At 42.2% G+C, this 23,005-nt stretch overlaps 1 protein-coding gene across 1 annotated transcript; it reads right to left on the bottom strand.

Annotated features, from left to right (window-relative positions):
- Positions 1-245: 245 nt before the first annotated feature.
- On the bottom strand, positions 246-22,067 carry LOC140495764 (interferon-inducible GTPase 5-like). The gene is made up of 2 exons (XM_072594853.1): positions 21,960-22,067; positions 246-4,603 (listed from the first exon to the last, which is right to left on the bottom strand). Exon 2 carries the CDS (start codon positions 4,594-4,596, stop codon positions 3,400-3,402), a length of 1,197 nt encoding a protein of 398 aa, XP_072450954.1. The 5' UTR covers positions 4,597-4,603; positions 21,960-22,067; the 3' UTR covers positions 246-3,399.
- Positions 22,068-23,005: the final 938 nt, after the last annotated feature.

Genomic DNA, 23,005 nt, shown 5'->3' with positions numbered 1-23,005 from the left:
GGAGGGGGGACAGAGTGAGGTGGTGATAGGTGAATACAGGTGATGGGTATAACCTGTTTGTTCGATAGGAGGAATTAATCCAGTTGGTAGCTAAAAAGAGGGGTTGGTTGGAGGGATGGAAGGGAGGAGGTAGGGCTAGAAAAGGAGTCGTGGCATAGCTTGGGTTCCAATGTCAAATAACCTTCCCCCTTGCCTATCACCACCTCACCTCTACACCCCTCTTCCCACCCGTAACCCTCCCTCCACCTCTTTATCTGCAACTCCCTGTACCCCCACTTCCATTCCTGAAGAAGGGTTACCCCTGAAACGTCAGACTTTTCCACCTCCTGATGCTGCCTGGCCTGCTATGCTCTTCCAGCCTCCTGCCTATCTACTTCGGATTCCAGCATCTGCAGTCTGTCTGTCTCTAACTAATTGCCTCTAATCGGTTAGATTACATTGCAATCACCTCTGTATTAGTGGATAATACTCTAATATTATCCAGTAATAGAGTCAATTAAATATAATCCACTCTCTATCTCTACAGCAATTGACTATAAAATTGCATTACAGTGCGATTGGCTGTACTGTAGGATGATATGAGTGAGCTTGATACTTTTAAAGAATATAGGCATGGGGCCTAAATTTCCATGAGCACTTCTCCAATTAATTTACTCGATCTTTGTAAAATCTCAGAGAATTTCAAACATAGTGTTGGCAATTTATACTTGGGTTTTCACTGCTCTTCAACAGCAGATGAAATGGAAAACATAGCAATCCCAAAAAAAAGGACCAATTATATATTTTGAAATATAGACTGCAATTGGAGTGAATCAGATTTAAGCTAAATCTGACACCCAGTATTTTCACCTCCATAGTCAGATACTGAGGATGACTATCTCCCATGCTGAAGTTGTGGGTCCTGACTTAACTAAACAGTATGATGATGGTCCTGCACACCCTGCTGCAGGTGGGGCAGGTAGTATTTGAAAGGGTGAGGGGAGAGGATGCTCAGTAGCTTCTTCCAATCTTTGTGTTTGACCTCCAGCTAGGTCTGTCAGAGATGGTCGAAACAGTTTGAACCTTTGTAGATGTTGCTTCTCTACTTTGGTTGATCTTGGGTAAGAGTTTCCCATGAGCCAGTGAGAGTTTTGCATTTTAAGAGGGAACAGGTTTACTAGAGAATCTATCCTTCCAGCTTATTTGCAGGTTTTTTTGTGACAGCATTACTGTGATATTTCCTGAGGAATTTGAAATATCTGCTGTACATTGTCCATGTAGCAGGTAGCAGTACTTGATGCTAGGTTTGAGGTCTTTGTCATCAAAGACTCTGTTCCTCTGACAGCTACATTGTGGGCAATGTTACATTTCATTTTCAATTCCTGCCCTCATGGGAGGAGGTTGCCTGTGCATAAGAATTGATCCACATTATCCCGTTGCTCACAATGGATCTTGGTAATCATTGACAACCTTGTACATTGGGGACAGACTGGTAAAAGTCTTGGTCTTCCAAATGTTTAACCAATGGCTCATTCTCACATATAAACCTGTGACTGCATCAGCAATGGACTAGGGCTCAGCCGGTAAATCTGTGTGCTCCCAAATGCATAATTGCAGCTGCTTCATGACAGAGGCTGGAGTGGTCTTGGTTCTGGACTGCAAGTGGCTCATGTTGTTGGTTTGCTGCTGAAGCTGTTGAGATGCTGCACTCCATCAGAAAGCTTTCTAGATACAAGATGCAGTGTCATAACCAGAAAGATGGGGAACAGTATTGGTGAGATGACAGCCTTATTTCACCCACTGTGCACAGGTATTGAGTAAGTGCTGGATCCATTGGTAAGGATCATTGCTGCATGCTGTTGTGCAGCTGATGGAGAATAGTAACAAATTTCCATGGGCAGCCAAACCTGAGCAGGATGCTTCATTGTCCCTCTATGTTGACAGAGTTACAGGCCTTTGTGAGGTTGAAGAAGGCCATGTTTGAAAGTTGTGGTGCTGCCTGCACTTGCTTCACCATGCCTCTTGATAGATAGAGTTGACATTGTGACTCCAGTCGGACCTTCTCCAGCGCTAAAAGGACAGAAGGAAAGCCATGTCATTCATACAATCCATCTTGTCTCCTTCCATGAAGATGGTCACAATTACAACATATCAGATCTGCTGGTGTGCTCCCTTCTTCCACATGAGCGTGATGACACCACATGCCAGTGATTAAGGTGTTTCACTACAGCATTTCAGTATTTTGGCGGGATTCCATCTGAGCTGGTGACCTTTTGGTTCTCAGTTGCCAGATGGCCTTGTCAACCTCATGTTGAGCTGGAGCTGTGCTGAGACAGTGATGGGTAGCAAGCTGTGCTCAAGGATACTCGCATTGAGTACTGAGTCCTGGAAGAGCTGCTTCCAATGAGCACTGATCTTTCTCTGTCCTTGATGAGCACCACTCCATTTGTACCACTCAATGAACTGGTTGTTAGCGCACTTGGGCCGTAGATGATCCTAACTGTGCTGAAGAATCCACATTCGTCATGGCTATCAGTGAGTAGCACAAATGTACTCATTCATGCGGCTTTTTGTCGGCCTTCATATTTCTGTAGACCTTCTTATTTTCCTTGGTTTTCAATGGTGTATCCTATTCAGGAAAGGCTTCAACTTGAAACTTAGTCGCTCCTGGATTAGCTGTTCATTTGTCACTGAGTTCAACACATATTCAAATCTTTAAGTGAGTATTTATCTGATATTCAATGACAAAGGTCAAGAGTATTGCAGCTACGCTATCCACATGAAGACAAGCAATACAGAAAGTTGAGAACACAAAGGCTGTTTTACACACAGCAACCTCTTCTGTGTTGGTATGGCTGTCGGGAAATTCCTATATACCGAGGAATCGGTCATGTTTCTGAAATAAGTGTGTTGATCAGAGAAATCAAGAAGAGATGAGGAACATTCCGGAGAGTAAAATGGAAAGATCAGCAAATTGTATGACGACTGGACGTGCTTCAGTTTTCCAATTTATCCTAACTTTTTCCAGAGAATTGAACACATGATCTTGGCAGGTACATAGTGTAGTGCCCACTGCATCGATATTGATATGATGTCTTCCAAAAGAATGTGCTTGTTCCTTTTAGTATGAACCATCCCTGGAATTATTTGATAAAGAGCAGGGAAGGTCTCTGAGCTTCCTGGGAAATAAGTATCCCTCAACCAGAGTCGGTAAAAATACAATAGTTGACCAGTTATCTCAATTTCTTCTGGGATTTTGCTGTAATCCAACAAACTGTTTTGTTTTTCTTGGTCATATCAGTGATTACCCTTTAAATGAAATTAATTGACTGTGGAACAATTTGGAATGTCCTAGGATGTGGACAATGCCATAAACAAAAGGTTCTATTTCTTTTGGTATTTGATTGATTTATTGGAAACTCAATGAAGATCCGAGTCAAATGCAACCTGTACCACTCTCTTTGCATTTTCTGTAAGATCATCCAGTACACCATGCAAAAATTTGTAGGTCATGAGAAATGATGAAGCTGCTCCAAAAATGGATCCAAAGATTGGTACAAAATCAAGACTCAGCTCAATTGCTGAAACGGTGAAATAGGTTGTACTTGCCAACAATTTTTTCACAAATTGTTCATTTATTTCCCCCACTAGGGGAGTTTTCACCACAGCTTTCAGCTGACTGACAGGTTTGCCTGTTGTGTTTGCCAACCTTTGAAGGGAGACATCATCCAGACCCAGATAAATACGGAAATCTATAATTGCAGTAACCAGTATCCCGATGTCACAAACAAAGGACAGGCCAGGAAGCGGAACAGCTCCTATTGCACCAGAAAGTGTGGCCAACATCCAGATTCGATTCTTCAGGTCTTTTCTCTTCTCTTCTATTATCTTCAGTGTTATGTTTGGAAGGGACAACAAGAAAACATGCTTCTTTATGTCATCAAGATTACTTTTGATGGCATCATTTAATTCTGGAAAATCAAACTCATTTGTTTCAAAATGTGAGATCAGGAAAACAGGTGATATAATTCCTTGCTCTTTCAAGCTGTTGATACAATATTTCCTGATTTTGTCCAGCTCTTTATCTTTGTCAAAATGTTTATTTTGCTTATGAAAAGAGTCACGATCATTATCAATTTTAGATCGAATGAAGTAGAATTTCTTCCTTAGCTTTTTAATTTCTTTGGCAAGTCGAGCATCATTTTCTCGAAAACGGCAGTCTGACAGAATGAGGAAGAAATCATACTTATCAAGGTTCATTTCCTTTACATATGTATTAGCTGGAAATTTTGTCGTCCCAATTCCTGGCAGGTCCCAAAATATAACAGTCGGCAGGTTAGGGTGTGGGTAAGAGGTTGGCTTCATTGTGGTTTCTGTGGGCCCAGTTTTAGCTGCTCCCTTATCACCATCCCGAAGTCCTCTCATCACATTGATGAAGGTGGATTTCCCTGACCCTGTTTCTCCTGTCACTGCAATATGTAGTTCTGTGTTTGTCAGATCATTTACCTTCTTCTGTATCAGAGGCACAGCAGCACTTAGCCCATCTGTTTCATAAGCAGCCTTGAGATCTTTGAGTTCCTTCAAATTGAAAAATGCAGAGTTTGAAGACTGAGCCATCTAATCTCTGTGGAAAGAAACAAATATAATCACATTGTGCATAATTTCTCTAAATTTGTGTGCATCTTTAGTCAAACATTGAAGAAAAACTACAATCAGAATTTATTGATCTAAACCTGAAATCCTTGGGACTGCCACAACTCACTCACAACAGCCAAAAGATTCATAGAGTTCAACGATAAAGCGACTGGTATTAAGACCAATTTATGACTTAAGATTGAAATTACATTTCGCATTTAATAGGTTAACAAGGGGAAAACCTGGTTTCTCATCTTTTGAATTTAATTTGTGAGTTTGTACACTGATGCCAAGTAGACAGGAGATCTCTTTTCTTTAAGGTGTATTTTAATGATATTTTAAACACTTGAGTTGAACTGTTCAGTGCATTAAAAAATAGCAAAGAATAAAATGATTTGTTGTTGTTTAGCAACAGGCCCAATGACAGAGGTTTGAGTACTTCCAGGGTTATTACTGGGAAAGAAGGGATAGTGTTCTATTCCGGCGTCTAAAATGAAAACTTTCCAACCTTTCTTTTTGTATCATGTAATATAGTTTTATATTCAATAAGATCAATCTACTAACTCACAGAAATGTTTCAGCCATTCAGAACATTGTGTCTGGACCACTTCTTCAACTGAGCATCACGAACTAGTGTAAGTCACTTGATTTTTGCCTATTCATATTGCTTCTGATCAAACAATCATCTGATTATTGCTGTATTATACCTCCATTATACCTCAATGCAGTGCACTCAGGAATCAATCTGTTCATGCTGTAAAAATGTTTTTTTCACATCACACTCGCTTCTCTTGAAAATTCTTGCATTTGGACCCTTTTCTGAATGGCAACAGTTTCTCCCTATCTACACTATTCAGCTCTGTCATTATTTTAAAAATGACAATCAGGTCTCATTTTCATCCCCTTCTCTCCAAGGAGAACAGTCCTCACCTCTCGAACAATCCTCGTAACTGAAGTTACTCCTCCATGCAAACGTACTTGTGAATCTCTTCTGTGCTCTGTCCAATCTGTTCACCTCCTTCCTACTATTCCAGTGGAGGTCTAACAAGTGTCTTACACAAACTCAACTTCACCTCATTGTTCTTGTACTCTATGCTCCTATCAATAACGCCCAGGATACGGAAAGTGTTGCTTACTGCTTTCTCCAGTTTTTCCACCTTCAATGATCTGTGCCCATATTCACCCAGGTCCCTTTGCTCCTGCAGCCCCTTTAAAATTTTACCCTCTCTTTTATGTTGCTCTTCAATGCTCCTCCAACCAAAGTGCATCACTCTCCCAAATTTATTTATGCCCATTTGAACTTCCACATGATCCTCCGTGCAGTTCGCAACATGTCTAAGTTCAAACTTTGAAATTGTCCTCTGCACATCAAGGTAATCAAGAAAAGCTAAGATCCCAATACTGACCCCTTGGGAACCCCACTACAAACCTTCCTCCAAATTCAAAAAATATCCATTGACCATTACATTCTGTTTCCTATCTCTCAGCCTATTTTGTATCTATATTGCTACTGACCCTTTTATACCATGGCATAACATTGCTTATATGTGTGTTGTCAAGCACTGTATCGAACACCTTTTGGAAATCTATGTTTTCCACACCAACAGCATTATCTTCGTGGAGCCTTTCTGCTGCTGCTTCAGAACACCCCAACAAGTTAGTGAGACATGATTTCCCCTTTCAAATCCAGGCTGACTTTTCCAAATCAACCCATATGGTTGCATATAAACAGTAATTCTGGCCTAAATGATGGTTTCTAGATATTTTCCCATCACTGATAGTCAAGTGAAACAAAATCTGAAATTGCTGGTGATTCTTAGCTGGTCTAGCAGCATCTGTAGAGTGATAGGAGAATCAATGTTTTGGGCCACTGACTCTTTTTCAGAACCTTCTCTCCACAGACGCTTCCAGACCTGTTGAGTTTCTCCAGCTTTCAGATTTCAAAGAACAAGAAGAACAATACAGCATAGAAACAGGCTGTTTGGGGGATCCAAGATGGCGGCGACCCAGCAAGTCTGAGTCTATAGTGCTCCTCCCAAGACTTGGGTAAAGTGGGTCACCCACCCCCACCACACTCACCAAATCATTTATAATAGCTGTTTTATTTAATTAGTTGCTTAGTATTAAATTTAAACAGTCTAATATTTAGTAAAAATGACTAAAGGGAAGGGAGCCCGCAGCTCTCAGCAAGCAGGACCCCCTCCCCCACCCTCTCCAGCTGCAGCAGTGGTGTCCACAGCTGCCTCGGGGGACTTACCTACAGTGGCAAGCCTTGTGGAAATGATCTCCTAACTGGATGCGAAAATCGACGCTTTTATCGAAGAATCCCGAAATCGATGGGACTCACTCTCGACCACGCTGCAGAAGCACGACCGAGACATCCAGGAAATCGAGCGCCGAGTTGGAGGGGCGGAGTTAAAGGCCGCGACCTCCGAAACTACAGCGCAATCGGCCGTGGATCAGGTCCGGACTCTCGAACAGCAAGTCCGGACCTTAAGAGAATCACATTTATGACCTCGATAATCGAGGTCGTCGAAAAAATATTTGTTTGCTGGGCCTTCCCGAACAGGAAGAGGAAGGCCAGCTTACAGCATTCCTGGAGCAGTGGCTGCCACAGCTTTTAAATCTGGAAGCTGGATCAGGCCAGGTAAGGGTGGAATGGGCCTACCGGGTCGCAATACGCGGGCCCGGCACGAACCAGCGCCCACGCCCGGTCCTGTTCCGGCTGCAGAGCTATAGGGAGAGGCAGATACTCCTAGAAGCTTCTAGAAATCTTGGAAAAGACCACCAAGCTATGATCTATAAAGGTTCCAAGATCATGTTATTCCAGGACTTTTCCCTGGCTCTGATCCGAAAGAGGAAGGCATTCGACGAGGCGAAGAAGCGTTTAAGGGACTTAAATATTCAGTACTCCTTACACTACCCAGCGACACTACGCTTTAACCATGAAGGATCCGTGTATAACTTCGGATCACCAGAAAAGGCTAAGGAATTCTTGGACTCTCTTAGATAAACTGTAAGAGATAATGGATGTTGGTTTGCCTTTCCCCCTCGCTTTGGTTTATATCCCCCCCTTTTTTTCTTTTTTCTTACCTTACTGTTTAATATTATCATGGGGGGTGGGGAGAGGGATTTGATTTTCTCCCCCGCCTTGGGGTTGTTTTCTTTTATTATTCTATGTATATATGTGGGTATGTATGTATATGTGTGTAGACATATATATATGTATGTATGTATGTATGTATGTATATATATATGTAAGCCGGGGGGTTTGGTTAATGTTGGTGGGGGAAGGTGGTTACCTTATTCTATTTTACCACTGTCTTTAGGAGCGGGGTTGTTTTTCCCTTGTTATTTTGTATTATTATATTTAATTATTATTTGTTGAGGTTGTAATTTTATAGTTATACATTTATATATGGTATTAACATTACCAAATATATCCAGGTGTGGGTGTGGGTGTGGGTGGGGGGAGGGTGGGGGTAGGGTGCTCACTGTTAACTCTAGCTTTGTATTATATCTGAATTCTCCTCATTTTATTGAGGAGCGTCTGGGTCAAGGGTGGGGCATTGATTGGGAGAGGATACGCTGGACCTTTGGAAAGGAAGTGATACCCTCTGGGAACAAGGGGGAAAATCTCCATTTAAATACATTTTTTAAAATTTAGAAATAGCTTTTTGTTATACTGTTGTGAGTGTATTAGAGAGCCTTTATTTTTGTAAATTTTATTTGGTCTATGCTCGGGATGTTCTGGATAGGGTTTCCCCTCACGAGGGGTCTCGGATATGCCCAGATGATTATGGTTGATCAGTCGGTTAAGTGGTGCACCTGGAATGTCAAGGGGAGTAATTCGCCAGTCAAAAGGAAGAAAATATTATCAAATCTTAAGAAAGAAAGAGTTGATATAACTCTCCTACAGGAGACACACCTGTCGGATAAAGAACACTTGAAATTACAACAGGGTGGATTTGATCAGGCCTTTTTTCTTCTTTTAGCTCAAAAAGCAGGGGAGTTGTTATTCTTGTTCGGAAGAATTTCACTTTCAAAATCCTAAATCAGATAAAAGACGAATCTGGACGATATATTTTGATTAATGCCCTTATAAATGGAGAGGAATATGGGATTTTAAATTTGTACTGCCCCCCAGCACACCCCTTTAAATTTATAACGGAAGCCTTTTCAAAATTGATGGCTTTTGGTGCCCGTCATACAATTAAAAGGAGAGACTTTAATTGTATTATGGATCCGGAAACAGATAGGATTCCCAAGAGTACTGCAGGAGTATCTCCCAGATCTAGACAATTGGTGGATCTGAACAAAGAATTAGGATCAGTAGATGTATGGCGATGTCTTCATCCACAGGGCAGAGATTTTTCTTTCCACTCCAATCCACATAAATGCCATACCAGAATTGATATGTTTTTTGCCCCCTCAATTTTTAAAAATTCCATATCATCCTGTAAAATAGGTAGTATAGCAATTTCCGACCACGCTGCTGTATATATGGAAACTAAGGCGAGGAACAATGGAACATCCCCTTGGCATTGGTGTATGGACCCCTTCCGAATGAAAGATACTAAATTTGTAAAGTACTTCTCTCAAGAATTTAAAACTTTTTTTAGAAATTAATTCAGATATGGCTAGCAACCCATCAATGATGTGGGAGACCATCAAAGCTTACACACAAGGGTTGATCATCTCCTACTCAGTGACCCAGAAAAAATTGAGGGGAGAACAACAGCGTCTGCTTGAAGCTCGCTTAAAAGCAGCTGAAACAGCATACGCTGATAGACCTTCTATTATTAAATTGCAAAGGATTATGGCTCTTAGGACAGCTCTAAACACTACGCCTACCCAATTGGCTAAGAGGGAAATATTATTTGCAAAACAAAGGTTATATGAATATGGCGACAAACCGGGTAGATACTTAGCATTTCTTGCAAAGAAAAGAAAAGGCCCCTCAGACTATTACGTCTATCAAGAAAAGTACGGGTATTTTGACTCATGATCATAAAAAGATTAATGCGATCTTTAGAGAATTTTATTCTGAGTTATATAAATCACAGGATTGTGAAGACAGGACTAGGAAGATGCTGTCATTTTTAAAAAATTTGACCTTTTCGGGCCTAACTCTGGAACAGGTATCGGTCCTAAATGCTCCTCTAACAGTCCAAGAAATACTTGATGCAATTAGGCAACTTCAGAGCGGTAAGGCACCGGGCCCAGATGGTTTTCAAGCTGAATTCTATAAAGAATTTACAGAAATATTGGCTGGTCCACTTATGGACATGTATAACTATGCATATAGTCAAGGCTGTCTCCCGCCTTCGCTGAAAGAGGCAAATATCTCTCTTATCCTTAAAAAAGGAAAGGATCCAGAAGATTGTACGTCATACAGACCAATATCCTTGCTAAATGTAGATTTTTAAATCCTTTCTAAAACGTTAGCATTGAGACTAGAAAGGGTACTGCCACATATCATAAAGGAGGATCAGACAGGGTTTATTAAGGGCTGTGGATCATCCACTAATATTAGAAGGGTTTTGAATATGATTCAAGCCTGCCATCAGGGAAAGATACCAGGGTTAGTAGTCTCATTAGCGCGGAAAAGGCATTCGATAGGGTTGAATGGTCATATTTGTTTTACACATTGGAAAGGTTTGGCATTGGAAAGGTGTTTACCAAATGGGTCTCAACATTGTATAGTGATCCCAAAGCAGTTGTGGTTACCAATGGATTAGGTTTGGATAGCTTCAGTGTGGGTAGGGGCTGCCGCCAGGGATGTCCTCTCTCGCCATTGTTATTTACGCTAATAATTGAACCACTAGCAGAAGCTATATGGGCTGATCCTAATATAACGGCCCCAAGGATTGGTACAGGTAAACATAAAATTACCCTTTATGGAGATGATGTTCTTCTATTCCTCAGTAATCCTCTGATGTCCGTACCTCGCTTAATCCAAGTTATTAATACATTTAGCGCATTCTCAGGCTATAAAATTAATTTTTCAAAATCGGAGGCTATGTCAATGGGTGGCCTTGCTATGATACCCCACTTAGTGGACGGATCCTCTTTTACCCTTTCGTTGGTCCCTGGAGGGCTTCTTATATTTAGGCATTTTTATTACCCCAGTATTTGGTCAGTTGTATAAGGCTAACTTTGTGCATTTACTGGAAAGGATAAGGCAGGATCTCCAGCGATGGGGAGACCTTCCAATTTCCTGGCTGGGTAGAATAGCACTAATTAAAATGAATGTCCTGCCCCGTCTCCTATATCCTATGAGAATGCTTCCGGTGATGCTGCCGAGGCTGGCTCTACATAAATTATATGGCTGGCTGGGTTCCATTATCTGGAATCATTGATGGCCCCTTATTAAGCTGAAGAAGCTACAGCTTCCATAGGCAAGGGGAGGATTGGACTTCCCAGATTTTAGGAAATATCAGTTAAGTTCCCTGTTAAGTTACATAGCTGATTGATTGTGGATCAGACAAGACCCAATCTGGCTGGACATCGAGGCTTCTCAAGTAAAATACCCACTTATTAACCTTTTATTTTCAGACAAGAGGAAAATCATTACAGATCACTGTAAAAACCCTATAATACTAAACACAATTAAGGCTTGGAATATAATGCGGCAAAATGAAGGTAATTCACATAAAACATCCCCCTATGCACCGATAGTGGGAGCATGGGGATTCCAACCGGGGTTTACAGATGCCACTTTTAAACTCTGGGGATCCAGGGGTATCTCATGTCTAGGGGACCTATTTAAAGATGGGGTCTTGATGTCTTTTGAACAGCTGCGTCAGAAATTCGAATTACCTAATGGAGACCTCTTTCGATACTTCCAAATTCGAGATTATATACAGAAGAAGACTACGTTATTAGATAGTCTTTATAAATCAGATAGAGAATGTAGTGTCCTACGACCAGTGGGGGTATCTTCCGTTAGTACTATTTATCATTTACTACATGATGAAGTATCAGGAGATATGGATAATCTGTTTAAAACATGGGATCAGGATTTGGGACTAGAAATCTCTATAGAAACATGGAATGATATTTGGGAAAACGCTAGAAGAATTACTATCTGTAACAGAACCCAGGCTATCCAGCTGAAGATACTTCATAGGGCCCATATAGCACCGGTTCGATTGGCAAAATTTAAGGCAGGAGCATCTCCAATGTGTCCCAAATGTAAAATAGAGGTGGGCACTCTTGTACATTGCCTATGGACCTGTCATAAGATCCATAGATATTGGACTAAAGTAGCAAGTACCCTGACAGAAATTTTAGGAATGGAAATTAAAGAGGACCCTGTATCTCTCCTTTTGGCTTTTTGAACTTTCCCTCCCTGGATATGCACGGGAAGAGATTATTTTCTATTCTCTCTTTCTGTGCAAGGAAAAATATTTTGGTAAACCGGGTGGCTGATGGCCCCCCTGGACTTTCAAATTGGCACAGATTAATTATGGAATGTATTCCCCTTGACTTCCTTACAATATGGTGCACCAAAAGACCGAATTATTTTATAAAATATGGCAGCCCTTTTTGAATTACATAAATACAGATATTTCGGCTATCCTAACAAGGGCTTTTATTTAATTGAGATTACAAACCTGGCTGGTCCGGGGCCCCTTAGGAGAGGAATCCCGCACGAATACGAGTTTTATTACATTTGATGTTAACACATGTAAGAGCCTTAAATATACACTCTGGTTAGTTGTAGGTTAGATTAGTAGACAGTTGAGTTTTGTTTTTCTTTCTTTCTCGATATTTTTTCTTTTGATAACTTTTGGCTATTGTATATTTGATTTAATTGTATATCAATGTTTGTATTTGAGAGTTTTGTTTATTTTTGTAAACTTGTAAAAATGTTAAATTTCTGATAAAAATATCTATAAAAAAAAGAAAAAGGCTGTTTGCCCCTTCAAGCCTGCATTGCCACATTTTGGCCTTCCACATTTAAACTGTCTTCACTTACAAGATCCATATCCCTCAAATCCTTCTTATTCATGTATTCGTCCAGGTGCTTCTTGAATGTTGCTATTGTGCTTGCTTCCACTACCACCTCTGGTAGCGTGTCCCAAGAACTCAACAATTTTTCCATCAAAAACGTGCCTTACACATCTCTTTTAAACGTCTCCCCTTGCACCTTGAACCTGCGTCCCCTAGTAATTGACCCCTCCACCCTGGGAAGAAACCTCATACTTTCCAATCTATCCATGGTCATTCACAATCTTATAAACTTCTATTCGCCTGCCCCTCAACCTCCTGCATTCCAGTGAAAACAACCACTCCTCTATCCAACCTTCCTTCACAGCTAAAATCCCCAATACCAGCCAACATCCTGGTAAACCTATTCTCTACTCTCTCCAAAGCATTCACATCCTTCTGGTAGGATGGTGACCAGAACTGTACACAATATTCCAAATGTGGCTGAACTAATCCTGGCGAAACAGGATAGAAAAATGTCTGTCAACGCTCCAGCAATTTGTCCTCTTGTTTCCCTTAGGATCTATTGCGAGTATTATCTGGACCCAGGGACTTACCTACCTTAATACGTTGTAACACGCACAACAATTCTTCCTTTTTAATCACAACTTGGCTTGGAAATTCGACGCGCCCTTCCCTGAGATCATCCTCCAACATTACCTTCTATTTGGTGATTACCGAAACACAGTATTCATTTAGAATCTCACCTACCTTTTCTGGTTCCAGACATAAAGTCCCTCCCTGTCCTTGAGTGGGCCAACCCTTTCCCTGGCCACCTCTTTGCTTTTATTAATGTATAAAAAGCCTTGGGATTCTCTTTTAATCCTGTTTGCTAATGCCTTTTTATGACACTTTCATTAGCCCTTCCAAATCCTTGCATAGGTTCTTTCCTACTTTTGTTATTATTTCAAGGGCTTTGTCAGTTCCCATCCTCCTAGACCTTACGTATGATTTATTTTTCCTTCTAACCAAGGTCATGACATCGCTGCCCATCCAGGATTCACATGATAAGCCATACCTATCCATTTATTCTTGCAGGATCATGCCACTCCTGAAGTCTTATCAATTGCAGTTTGAATTATGTTGATTCAGATTTACCCTCTAACAGCTGCCTCCAATCAAAATTCTCCAGTTCCTGTCTAATATTTTTGGAGTTCACCTTTCCTCAATTTAACACCTTCACCCGAATACTGCTGTTGTCTCTATCCATGAGTATCTTAAAGATCACGGTATTATGGCCATTACTCTCAAAATGCTTCCCCACTGAAACTTCATTAACCTGGCTGGGCTCATTTCCCAAAGTCAGGTCTGGTATAACTTCTTACCTGGTAGGACTGTTTACATAATGTGTCAAAAATCCTACCTGTAATCCCCTTATAAATTCAGCCCCATCCAAGCCACTAGCACGTAGTGAGTCCCAGTCATTGTACAGGAAGTAAAAATCACTCACCACAACACCCCTGCTGTTTTTACAAAGAGTCATACAGTCCAACAGCATGGAGGCAAACTGGTCCATGCCAAACAAAACATCCATCAACTCTAATCCCATTTCCCTGCACTTGGCCCAAAAGGGAGCTAAAGGGGCAACTTTTTCACGCAGAGGGAGGTGCATGTATGGAATGAGCTGCCAGAGGAAATGGTGGAGGCAGGTACTATTGCAGCATTTAAAAGGCATCTGAACGGGTATATGATTAGGAAGGGTTTAACAGGTTATGGGTCAAGTGCTGGCAAATGGGACTAGATTAGGTTAGGATATCTGGTCAGATCGATGAGTTGGACTGAAGGGTCTATTTCCGTGCTATACATCTCTATGACTCCATAATGCTTTCATATCCATATATTTGTCCAAATACCTTTTAAATGTTGTTAGTGTACCCACCTCAACCACTTCTGCTGCCAGCTCATTCCATATGTGTACCACCTCTGTGTTAAAAAGCTACACCTCAGGTTCCCTTTTCTTCTTTCCACTCTAACATTAAACTGATGTCTTTTAGTTCTTGATTCCCCAACTCTGGGAAAAAGACTGAGTGCATTCACCCTATCCATGCCTCTCATGATCTTATATACTTGTGCAAGATCCCCCCCTCGGTCTCCTACACGTTAAAGAAAAAAGTCCTCGCTTGTCCAATCTCTCCCTATAACTCTGACCATTGAGTCCTGGCAACTTCCTTGTAAGTTTCTTCTCCATTCTTTCCAGTTTAATATCATCCTTCCTTTAACAAGGTGACCAAAACTGAACACAATACTCCCAAGTGCAGCTTCACCAATATCCTGTATAACTACAACATAACTTCCCATCTTCTATATTCAATGCCCTGACTAATGAAGGCCAATGTGTGTAAAGCCTCCTTCACTGCCCAGTCTACCTGTGACTCCACTTTCAGAGAGCTATGAAGCTTAACTCCAAGGTCCCTCTGTTCCACTAAACTTAAGGCCTGACCATTCACCATGAAACTCCTCCCTTGATTTGACTTTCCAAAATGCAAGACCTCACACTTATCTATATTAAACTCCATTTGCCATTTCTTGGCCCTCTTCCCCAGCTGATCAAGGTCCTGCTGTAATTTCTGATAATATTCCTCATTGTCCAAGATACCATCTATTTTAGTGTCATCAGCAAACTTACTAATCATGCCTTGTGCATTCTCCTCCATATTCATTGATATTGATAACCAACTGCAATGGGCCCAGCACCGATCCCTGAGGCACTCCACTAGTCACAGGTCTCCAGTCTGACAAACATCCTTCCACTATGACCACCCTTTGCTTCCTGCTATCAGACAATTTTATATCCAATTTACCAACTCGCTATGGATTCTATTAGATCTAACCTTCCAGTGCAGTCTACCATGTGGAACCTTATCAAAGGCCTTACTGAAATCTGTATAAACTACGTCTATCGCCCTGCCCTCATCAACCTTCCTGATCACTTCATTAAAGAACTTAAACAAATTTGTGAGGCATGATCACCCACTCACAAAGCTATCTTTCCATAATCACAGTCCATATTCCCACCTCTGACTCCAGCTGGTTGTTGGGAGGACTGTAGTATACCCCCAGAATTGTGGTTTCACTTTTCCTATTTCTGATGTACCCTCTCTTGGTACAGCTGTAAAATGCTCCTTTACCAATAATGCAATTTCCCCACCCCTTTCTATCATTCCTGAAATATCTATATCCTAGGGCATTCAGCTGCCAGTCCTGTCCTTTATCCAGTCAGGTCTCCGTAGCTTGGCCAATTCACCTGGTCTCCGTAATCGCAATAATGACATAGAGCTTTGGCTAGTATTTAGAACTAAGTTCATCCATCTTTCCAGCACCAGAGACCCGGGTTCAATTCCCGCCTCAGGCAACTCTGTGTGTGGAGTTTGCACATTCTCCCCGTGTCTGCGTGGGTTTCCTCCGGGTGCTCCGGTTTCCTCTCACAATCCAAAAATGTGCAGGCCAGGTGAATTGGCCAAGCTAAATTGCCTGTAGTGTTAGGTAATGTAGGGGAGTGGGTCTGGGTGGATTATGCTTCGGCGGGTCGGTGTGGATTTGTTGGGCTGAAGGACCTGTTTCCACCTGTAAGTAAGTAATCTAATCTAAAAAGAACAAACTGCAGACATTTATTTTTTATTGTGTACATAGAACATAGAACATAGAACAATACAGCGCAGTACAGGCCCTTCAGCCCTCGATGTTGTGCCGACCGAAGCCTACCTAACCCACACTAGCCCAATAACCTACATATGCTTGTCCAATGCCCGCTTAAATGACCATAAAGAGGGAGAGTCCACCACTGCTACTGGCAGGGCATTCCATGAACTCACAACCCGCTGAGTAAAAAATCTACCCCTAACATCTGTCCTATACCAACCTCCCCTTAATTTAAAGCTGTGTCCCCTAGTAACAGCTGACTCCATACGCAGACAAAGGTTCTCACTGTCAACCCTATCTAAACCCCTAATCATCTTGTACACCTCTATCAAATCGCCCCTAAACCTTCTTTTCTCCAATGAGAACAGCCCCAAGTGCCTCAGCCTTTCCTCATATGATCTTCCTACCATGCCAGGCAACATCCTGGTAAACCTCCTCTGCACTCGTTCCAATGCCTCCATATCCTTCCTGTAGTATGGCAACCAAACCTGCACACAATACTCCAGATGAGGCCGCACCAGAGTCTTATACAACTGCAACATGACCTCAGGACTCTGGAACTCAATTCCTCTACCAATAAAGCCCAGTACACCATATGCCTTCTTCACAGCACTATTTACCTGGGTGGCAACTTTCAAAGATCTGTGTACATGGACACCAAGATCCCTCTGCTCATCCACACTACCAAGTAGTCTACCATTAGCCCAGTAATCCATCTTCTTGTTACTCCTACCAAAGTGAATGACTTCACACTTAGCTACATTGAATTCCATTTGCCACCTTACTGCCCAGCTCTGCAACTTATCTATATCCCGCTGTAACCTGCCACATCCTTCTTCACTGTCCACAACTCCACCGACTTTCGTGTCATCCGCAAACTTGCTCACCCAGCCTTCAAGCCCCTCCTCCAGGTCATTTATAAAAATGACAAACAGCAATGGTCCCAAAACAGATCCTTGTGGAACACCGCTAGTAACTGCGCTCCAAGATGAACCTATATCATCAACTACTACCCTCTGTCTCCTTCCAGCCAGCCAATTCCTAATCCAAACCTCTAATGCACCCTCAATGCCATACCTCCGTAGTTTTTGCATTAGCCTGCCATGGGGTACCTTATCGAACGCCTTGCTAAAATCCATATACACCACATCTACTGCTTTACCCTCGTCCACGTCCTTGGTCACCTTCTCAAAGAATTCAATAAGGTTTGTGAGGCATGACCTGCCCTTCACAAAACCATGCTGACTATCCTTGATCACATTATTCCTATCCAGATGTTCATAAATCCTATCCCTTACAATTCTCTCTAAAGACTTTGCCCACAACAGAAGTGAGACTCACTGGCCTATAGTTACTCGGGCTATCCCTGCTCCCCTTCTTGAACAAGGGGACCACATTCGCTATCCTCCAGTCTTCTGGCACTGTTCCCGAAGACAACGACGACCTAAAAATCAAGGCCAATGGCTCCGCTATCTCCTCCCTAGCTTCCCAGAGGATCCTAGGATAAATGCCATCAGGCCCAGGGGACTTATCTATTTTCATCCTTTCCAGTATTCCCCAGACCTCTTCCCTACGTACCTCAAGGCCATCCATTCTAATCACTTGTGACTCAATATTCACATCAGCAACAGTGTCCTGTTCCTGAGTGAATACTGACGAAAAGTATTGATTTAGTGTCTCACCAATCTCCTCCGCCTCCACACACAACTTCCCACTACTATCCTTGACTGGACCGATACCTACCCTAGTCATCCTTTTATTCCTGACATACTTATAGAAGGTCTTTGGGTTTTCCCTAATCCTACCAACTAAGGATTTTTCATGTCCCCTTCTCGCTGCTCTTAGCTCTCTCTTTAGATCCTTCCTGGCTACCTTATAACTCTCAATCGCCCCAACTGAACCTTCACGCCTCATCTTTACATAAGCCGCCCTCTTCCCTTTCACAAGGGATTCCAATTCCTTATTAAACCATGGCTCCCTCACAAGACCCTTTACTCCCTGCCTGACTGGTACATACTTATCAAGGACACCCATTAGCTGTTCCTTGAACAATCTCCACATATCATTTGTGTTCTTCCCTTGAAGCCTATTTTTCCAATCCACGCATCCTAAGTCATGCCTCACAGCATCATAATTTCCCTGCCCCCAGCTATGAATGTTGCCCTGCAGTGCACATTTATCCCTCTCCATCACTAGAGTAAAAGTCACCGAGTTGTGGTCACTGCCCCCGAAGTGCTCACCTACCTCCAAGTCTAACACCTGGCCTGGTTCATTACCTAGAACCAAATCCAGTATAGCCTCACCTCTTGTTGGCCTGTCTACATATTGTGTCAGGAAACCCTCCTGCACACATTGGACAAACACCGACCCATCTAACGAACTCGAGTCAATATCTGGGAAGTTAAAGTCCCCCATAACAACCACCCTGTTACTTTCAGTCTTCTCCTGAATCATCCTCGCAATACTTTCCTCTACTTCTCTCGGACTATTAGGAGGCCTGTAGAAAACTCCTAACAGGGTGACCTCACCTTTCCTATTTCTAACCTCCGCCCACACTACCTCAGATGGCAAGTCTTCCTCCATCACCCTTTCTACTGCTGTAATACTATCCTTGACAAGCAATGCCATACCTCCCCCTCTTTTACCCCCATCTCTGACCCTACTAAAACATTTAAACCCTGGAACCTGCAACAGCCATTCCTGTCCCTGTTCTACCCACGTCTCTGTAATGGCCACAACATCGAAGTCCCAGGTACCAACCCATGCTGCAAGCTCACCTACCTTATTTCTTATACTTCTGGCATTGAAGTATACACACTTCAAGCCACCTTCCTGTTTACAGGCACCCTCCTTCGAGATCGATGCCATGTTCCTAACCTCACTACACTCAAGGTCCTGTACCCTAAAGCTACAGTCCAGGTTCCCATGCCCCTGCAGAGTTAGTTTAAACCCTCCCAAAGAGCACTAACAAACCTCCCCCCAAGGATACTGGTGCCCCTCAGGTTCAGGTGTAGACCATCCTGTTTATAGAGGTCCTACCTTCCCCAGAAAGAACCCCAGTTGTCCAGAAACCGGAATCCCTCCCTCCTGCACCATCCCTGTAGCCACGCATTTAACTCTTCTCTCTCCCTACTCCTCGACTCTCTATCATGTGGCACGGGTAACAAACCAGAGACAACGACTCTTTTCGTTCTAGCTCTGAGCTTCCAACCTAGCTCCCTGAAAGCCTGTCTAACATCCTCACCCCTCTTCCTACCTATGTAGCCTGCGTGCTTTTATAAGAAAAAAGCCTTCCCAGGTAAGCTAGCGCAACACCAGCTTCCGGGTCCGCTAGGCGCTTAAAAAACTTTAAATTTTAGCCGTTAAAAAAACAATAACTGGACTATACCGTGACTTACAAAAACACCACCCAGACAGCCGTTACCTGCTCCGCTGAGAGAGTGAGTGTACTGAATGGTCTGTAATTTGCTGTTTTATGCCCGGCAGCTTTCTTGAACAAGGCCATGATGTTTGCAAGGTTTCTGTCTTCTACGAACTCCCCAGGTATAGCAAAGACTGAAAGTTGATAGTCAGTGTCCCTGCAATTCCACACTCACTTCCTTCAATATATTTAGATACACCTCATCTGGACCAGTGCCTTGTCAATTTTATTTACAGTCAGTTCTGCTGTAACACATGTTTCTTCAACGGTGAATTGGCTTTCATACAATTGAAGAATTTAGACCGTTATTTGTAGATGGCAAACTTTTCCTTACCTGTTGGCTATAATGTGATTCCAGCCCCATTAGTTTAAATAGTGCAGCTGTTTCTTAAAATGCGAGATTTCACAAGAACGGAACTATCATGTTATATCAGAACCAACTGCACCAAGAATCTATTCAATGTGTTTTCCTTTGCAATGTTGAACACTTCTACTGACAGAATTTCCTGCTCCCTGAATGCTCCTTGTGCTACATCTCTTTCCTTAGTCAAGACAAATGTACCGTATTCATTGAACACTGCAGACTTGACCCCTTTCTGGGAAGCCTTGCTAAGTTTCTGCAGCGCATCATTCAGATGCTATACACTGCTGCTCCTAAGCATTATTGGAGTAGACCTTTGAGGATGCAGTGCCAATCAATGGTCCACTTTGTCCTAGATGGTGTCAAGCTTCTTGAATATTGTTGGAGCTGACCTCATCCAGTCCAGTGGGAATAATCCATTGCTCTTGTCTTATGCCTTGTCGATATCAGGAGATGAGTTACTTCCTACAGTATTCCTAGCCTCTGAACTGCTTTTGTAGCACTGTGTTTAGCCAGACCAGTTCAGTTTCTGGTCAATGGTAACCCAAGCGTTGATAATGGGGGGATTCAATATTAGTTAGATCATTGAAAATAAGGAGGCAATAATTAGATTCTCTCTGTTTAGAGATGATCATTGCCTGCAATTGGGTAGCACAGATATAGTCTGTCACTTGTCAGCCCAAGCCTGGATACTGTCCAGTTCTTGATGCATTTGAACATAGGTTGCTTCAATCCCCTGAGGATTCGCAAATGGTGCTGACCATTGTGCAATTATCAGCAAACATCACCATTTTTGACATTGTGCTGGGTATGTCATTTAATGAAACAGTTGAAGACCATAAAACATTATCAGATAATAAGCCAAATACTTCCCTTCAGGCAGACAGCATACATATGTAAAGTGTGAAATGTAAATATTTCCAGTTCTATCTTTCAACAGGCAATTGGAACTGAGCCATCATTGCTGGATAGTGAGAAGAGATATTACTACTGAATCTACTGCCTCTAACTAGGAGGGGAGAGAGACAGAGACAGACCGACCCTGGGAGTCTTCTCGATTTATGTTGCTAGTGACTCCCTACATCGGGAAGGAATGTGTTGCAGAGACAGCAAGAAAGGTTTACAATAACTATTTCAGAGGGTAAAGAGGGAGAAAGTTATAGAACATCTTTCACAGTCAGGGATAGGTGCTTCATGCACATTTACAGAAAGAGTGTTATTTGTCAGTAAGGAGAGGAAGGTGTCTGAGATTGGAAATCATGACGGTGTGAGTATATGTGAGTGTATGCATTCGTGTGATATCTGTGCATGTGTATAGTATCTCTGGTATGTAATGTTTGTGTGCGTATGTATGTGAGACGAAGCTGTCACTTTAAAAAATTATTTCGTCCTTTAGTTTTTTTTACGAGGTTGTAAAGGCAGAGATGCTGAAACGTCTAGTTTAACACTGGAAGGAGTGTGGCCAGTTCTCCCAGTTCAGGAATCTATACAGCATAGAAAATGTCCCTTCGATCTATCGTGTCTCTACTAGTAAAAGCATCTATCCATTCCAATCCTAGTTTCCAGCACTTGGTCCATAACCTTGCATCCCACGGTGTTTCATCTCAATAGTTTCAAAATGGCATATGGTTCCAGCTTCTTTTTACCTCTACCCTTTTAAGTAGTGATTTCCAGATACCCACCAGCTCCAAGGTGAAGAGAAATTTCCTCAAATCAGCTAAAGAGCCTACTCCTGGCCTGAAAACCCTGCCCCTTGCTGTCGACCCCTACAAAGAGGAAAGCAAAGGGAAAGTTGACCCTTACTGCCCTCTGGACATTTTAACACAGTCAATATATTCTGGTCTTACTAGTGATGCTCACAACCCACTGATGGATTCCTCATTTCACTGACATCTCCCGCCAGTTTGTTGTTTGATCCTTGATCCTTACCTGTGCTGCTTCCTTGAAGGAGGAGAGTCTATCAGTGAAGTTCTCCCACTGTCAGCACCTTAACGCAGAGAGACTGCTCCTGCTGCTTCACTCTCTCTCTCACCGACGGTCACAGAGCAGAAACTGTTGCACTCAGTCAGCTGACTACTGTACACTGTCCAATAGGAATCACACACAGTGGATGCTCACTTGTTGCTGGTTAGATTATAGTTTTATAGTTTGTGATTCTCTGACCTCCGTATTGTGGGTTTATTATCATCAGAAAAAAGAATCAGTGATAGTGAGTTTTGAGAAGATTTGTAGTTCTGGACGTAGGTTTGCTCACTGAGCTGGGATGTTCGGATGTTTCGGCATCATGGTAGGTAAAGTGTTAAAGTGGAGCCGGTTGGAATGTCATGCTTTTAGGAATTCTTGTGTTCCTCTGTTTGGCCTGTCCTAGGGAGGACATGTTGTCCCAGTCGAAGTGGTGTCCTTCTTCATCTGTATATAAGGATACCAATGAGAGAGGGTCATGTCGTTTTGTGGCTAGTTGATGTTCATGTATCCTGGTATGTATCCACCAGGATACACAAACAAGTACAGAACAATACAAGAAAACTCCATTCATTCACCATTACTCGTGCCTGATGCAGCATGTAAACAACTTCTTGTCAATTACTTTCCAAAATCTTAAATAATTTAAGCACAATCAGTTTCTTGATAATGATTCAGTTAAAGTATTTCCATTCCCAGCAATATGAACAATTTTTACATTTAGTTGTCCTGAAAAGCTCCATCAGGATAATCTCATATTTTAAGTCTTACGTTGTCTCTACAAGATTATTAGATGAGAGACATTTTGAATTTCTTTGTAACCGTCATGGGTATAGATTCCAAAATGCTGAACTAATAATAATCCCAAAGCTGCTTCTACCACTGCAGAGAATCTCTTCTGATATTAGTTTAATTTCTTGGAAAAGCCTAACTAGCTCCCCTAACCTTGTTTCATTAGTTTATAATAAGATTGCATGTACCCCAAAGTCACGAGCATCAATTTTTATTTGAAA

This window comes from Chiloscyllium punctatum, chromosome 25 (assembly GCF_047496795.1).
Source record: "Chiloscyllium punctatum isolate Juve2018m chromosome 25, sChiPun1.3, whole genome shotgun sequence".
Lineage (NCBI taxonomy): Eukaryota > Metazoa > Chordata > Chondrichthyes > Orectolobiformes > Hemiscylliidae > Chiloscyllium > Chiloscyllium punctatum.
The sequence above is the reverse complement of the archived record's forward strand: the minus strand, read 5'-3'. Positions and strand labels throughout refer to the sequence as shown.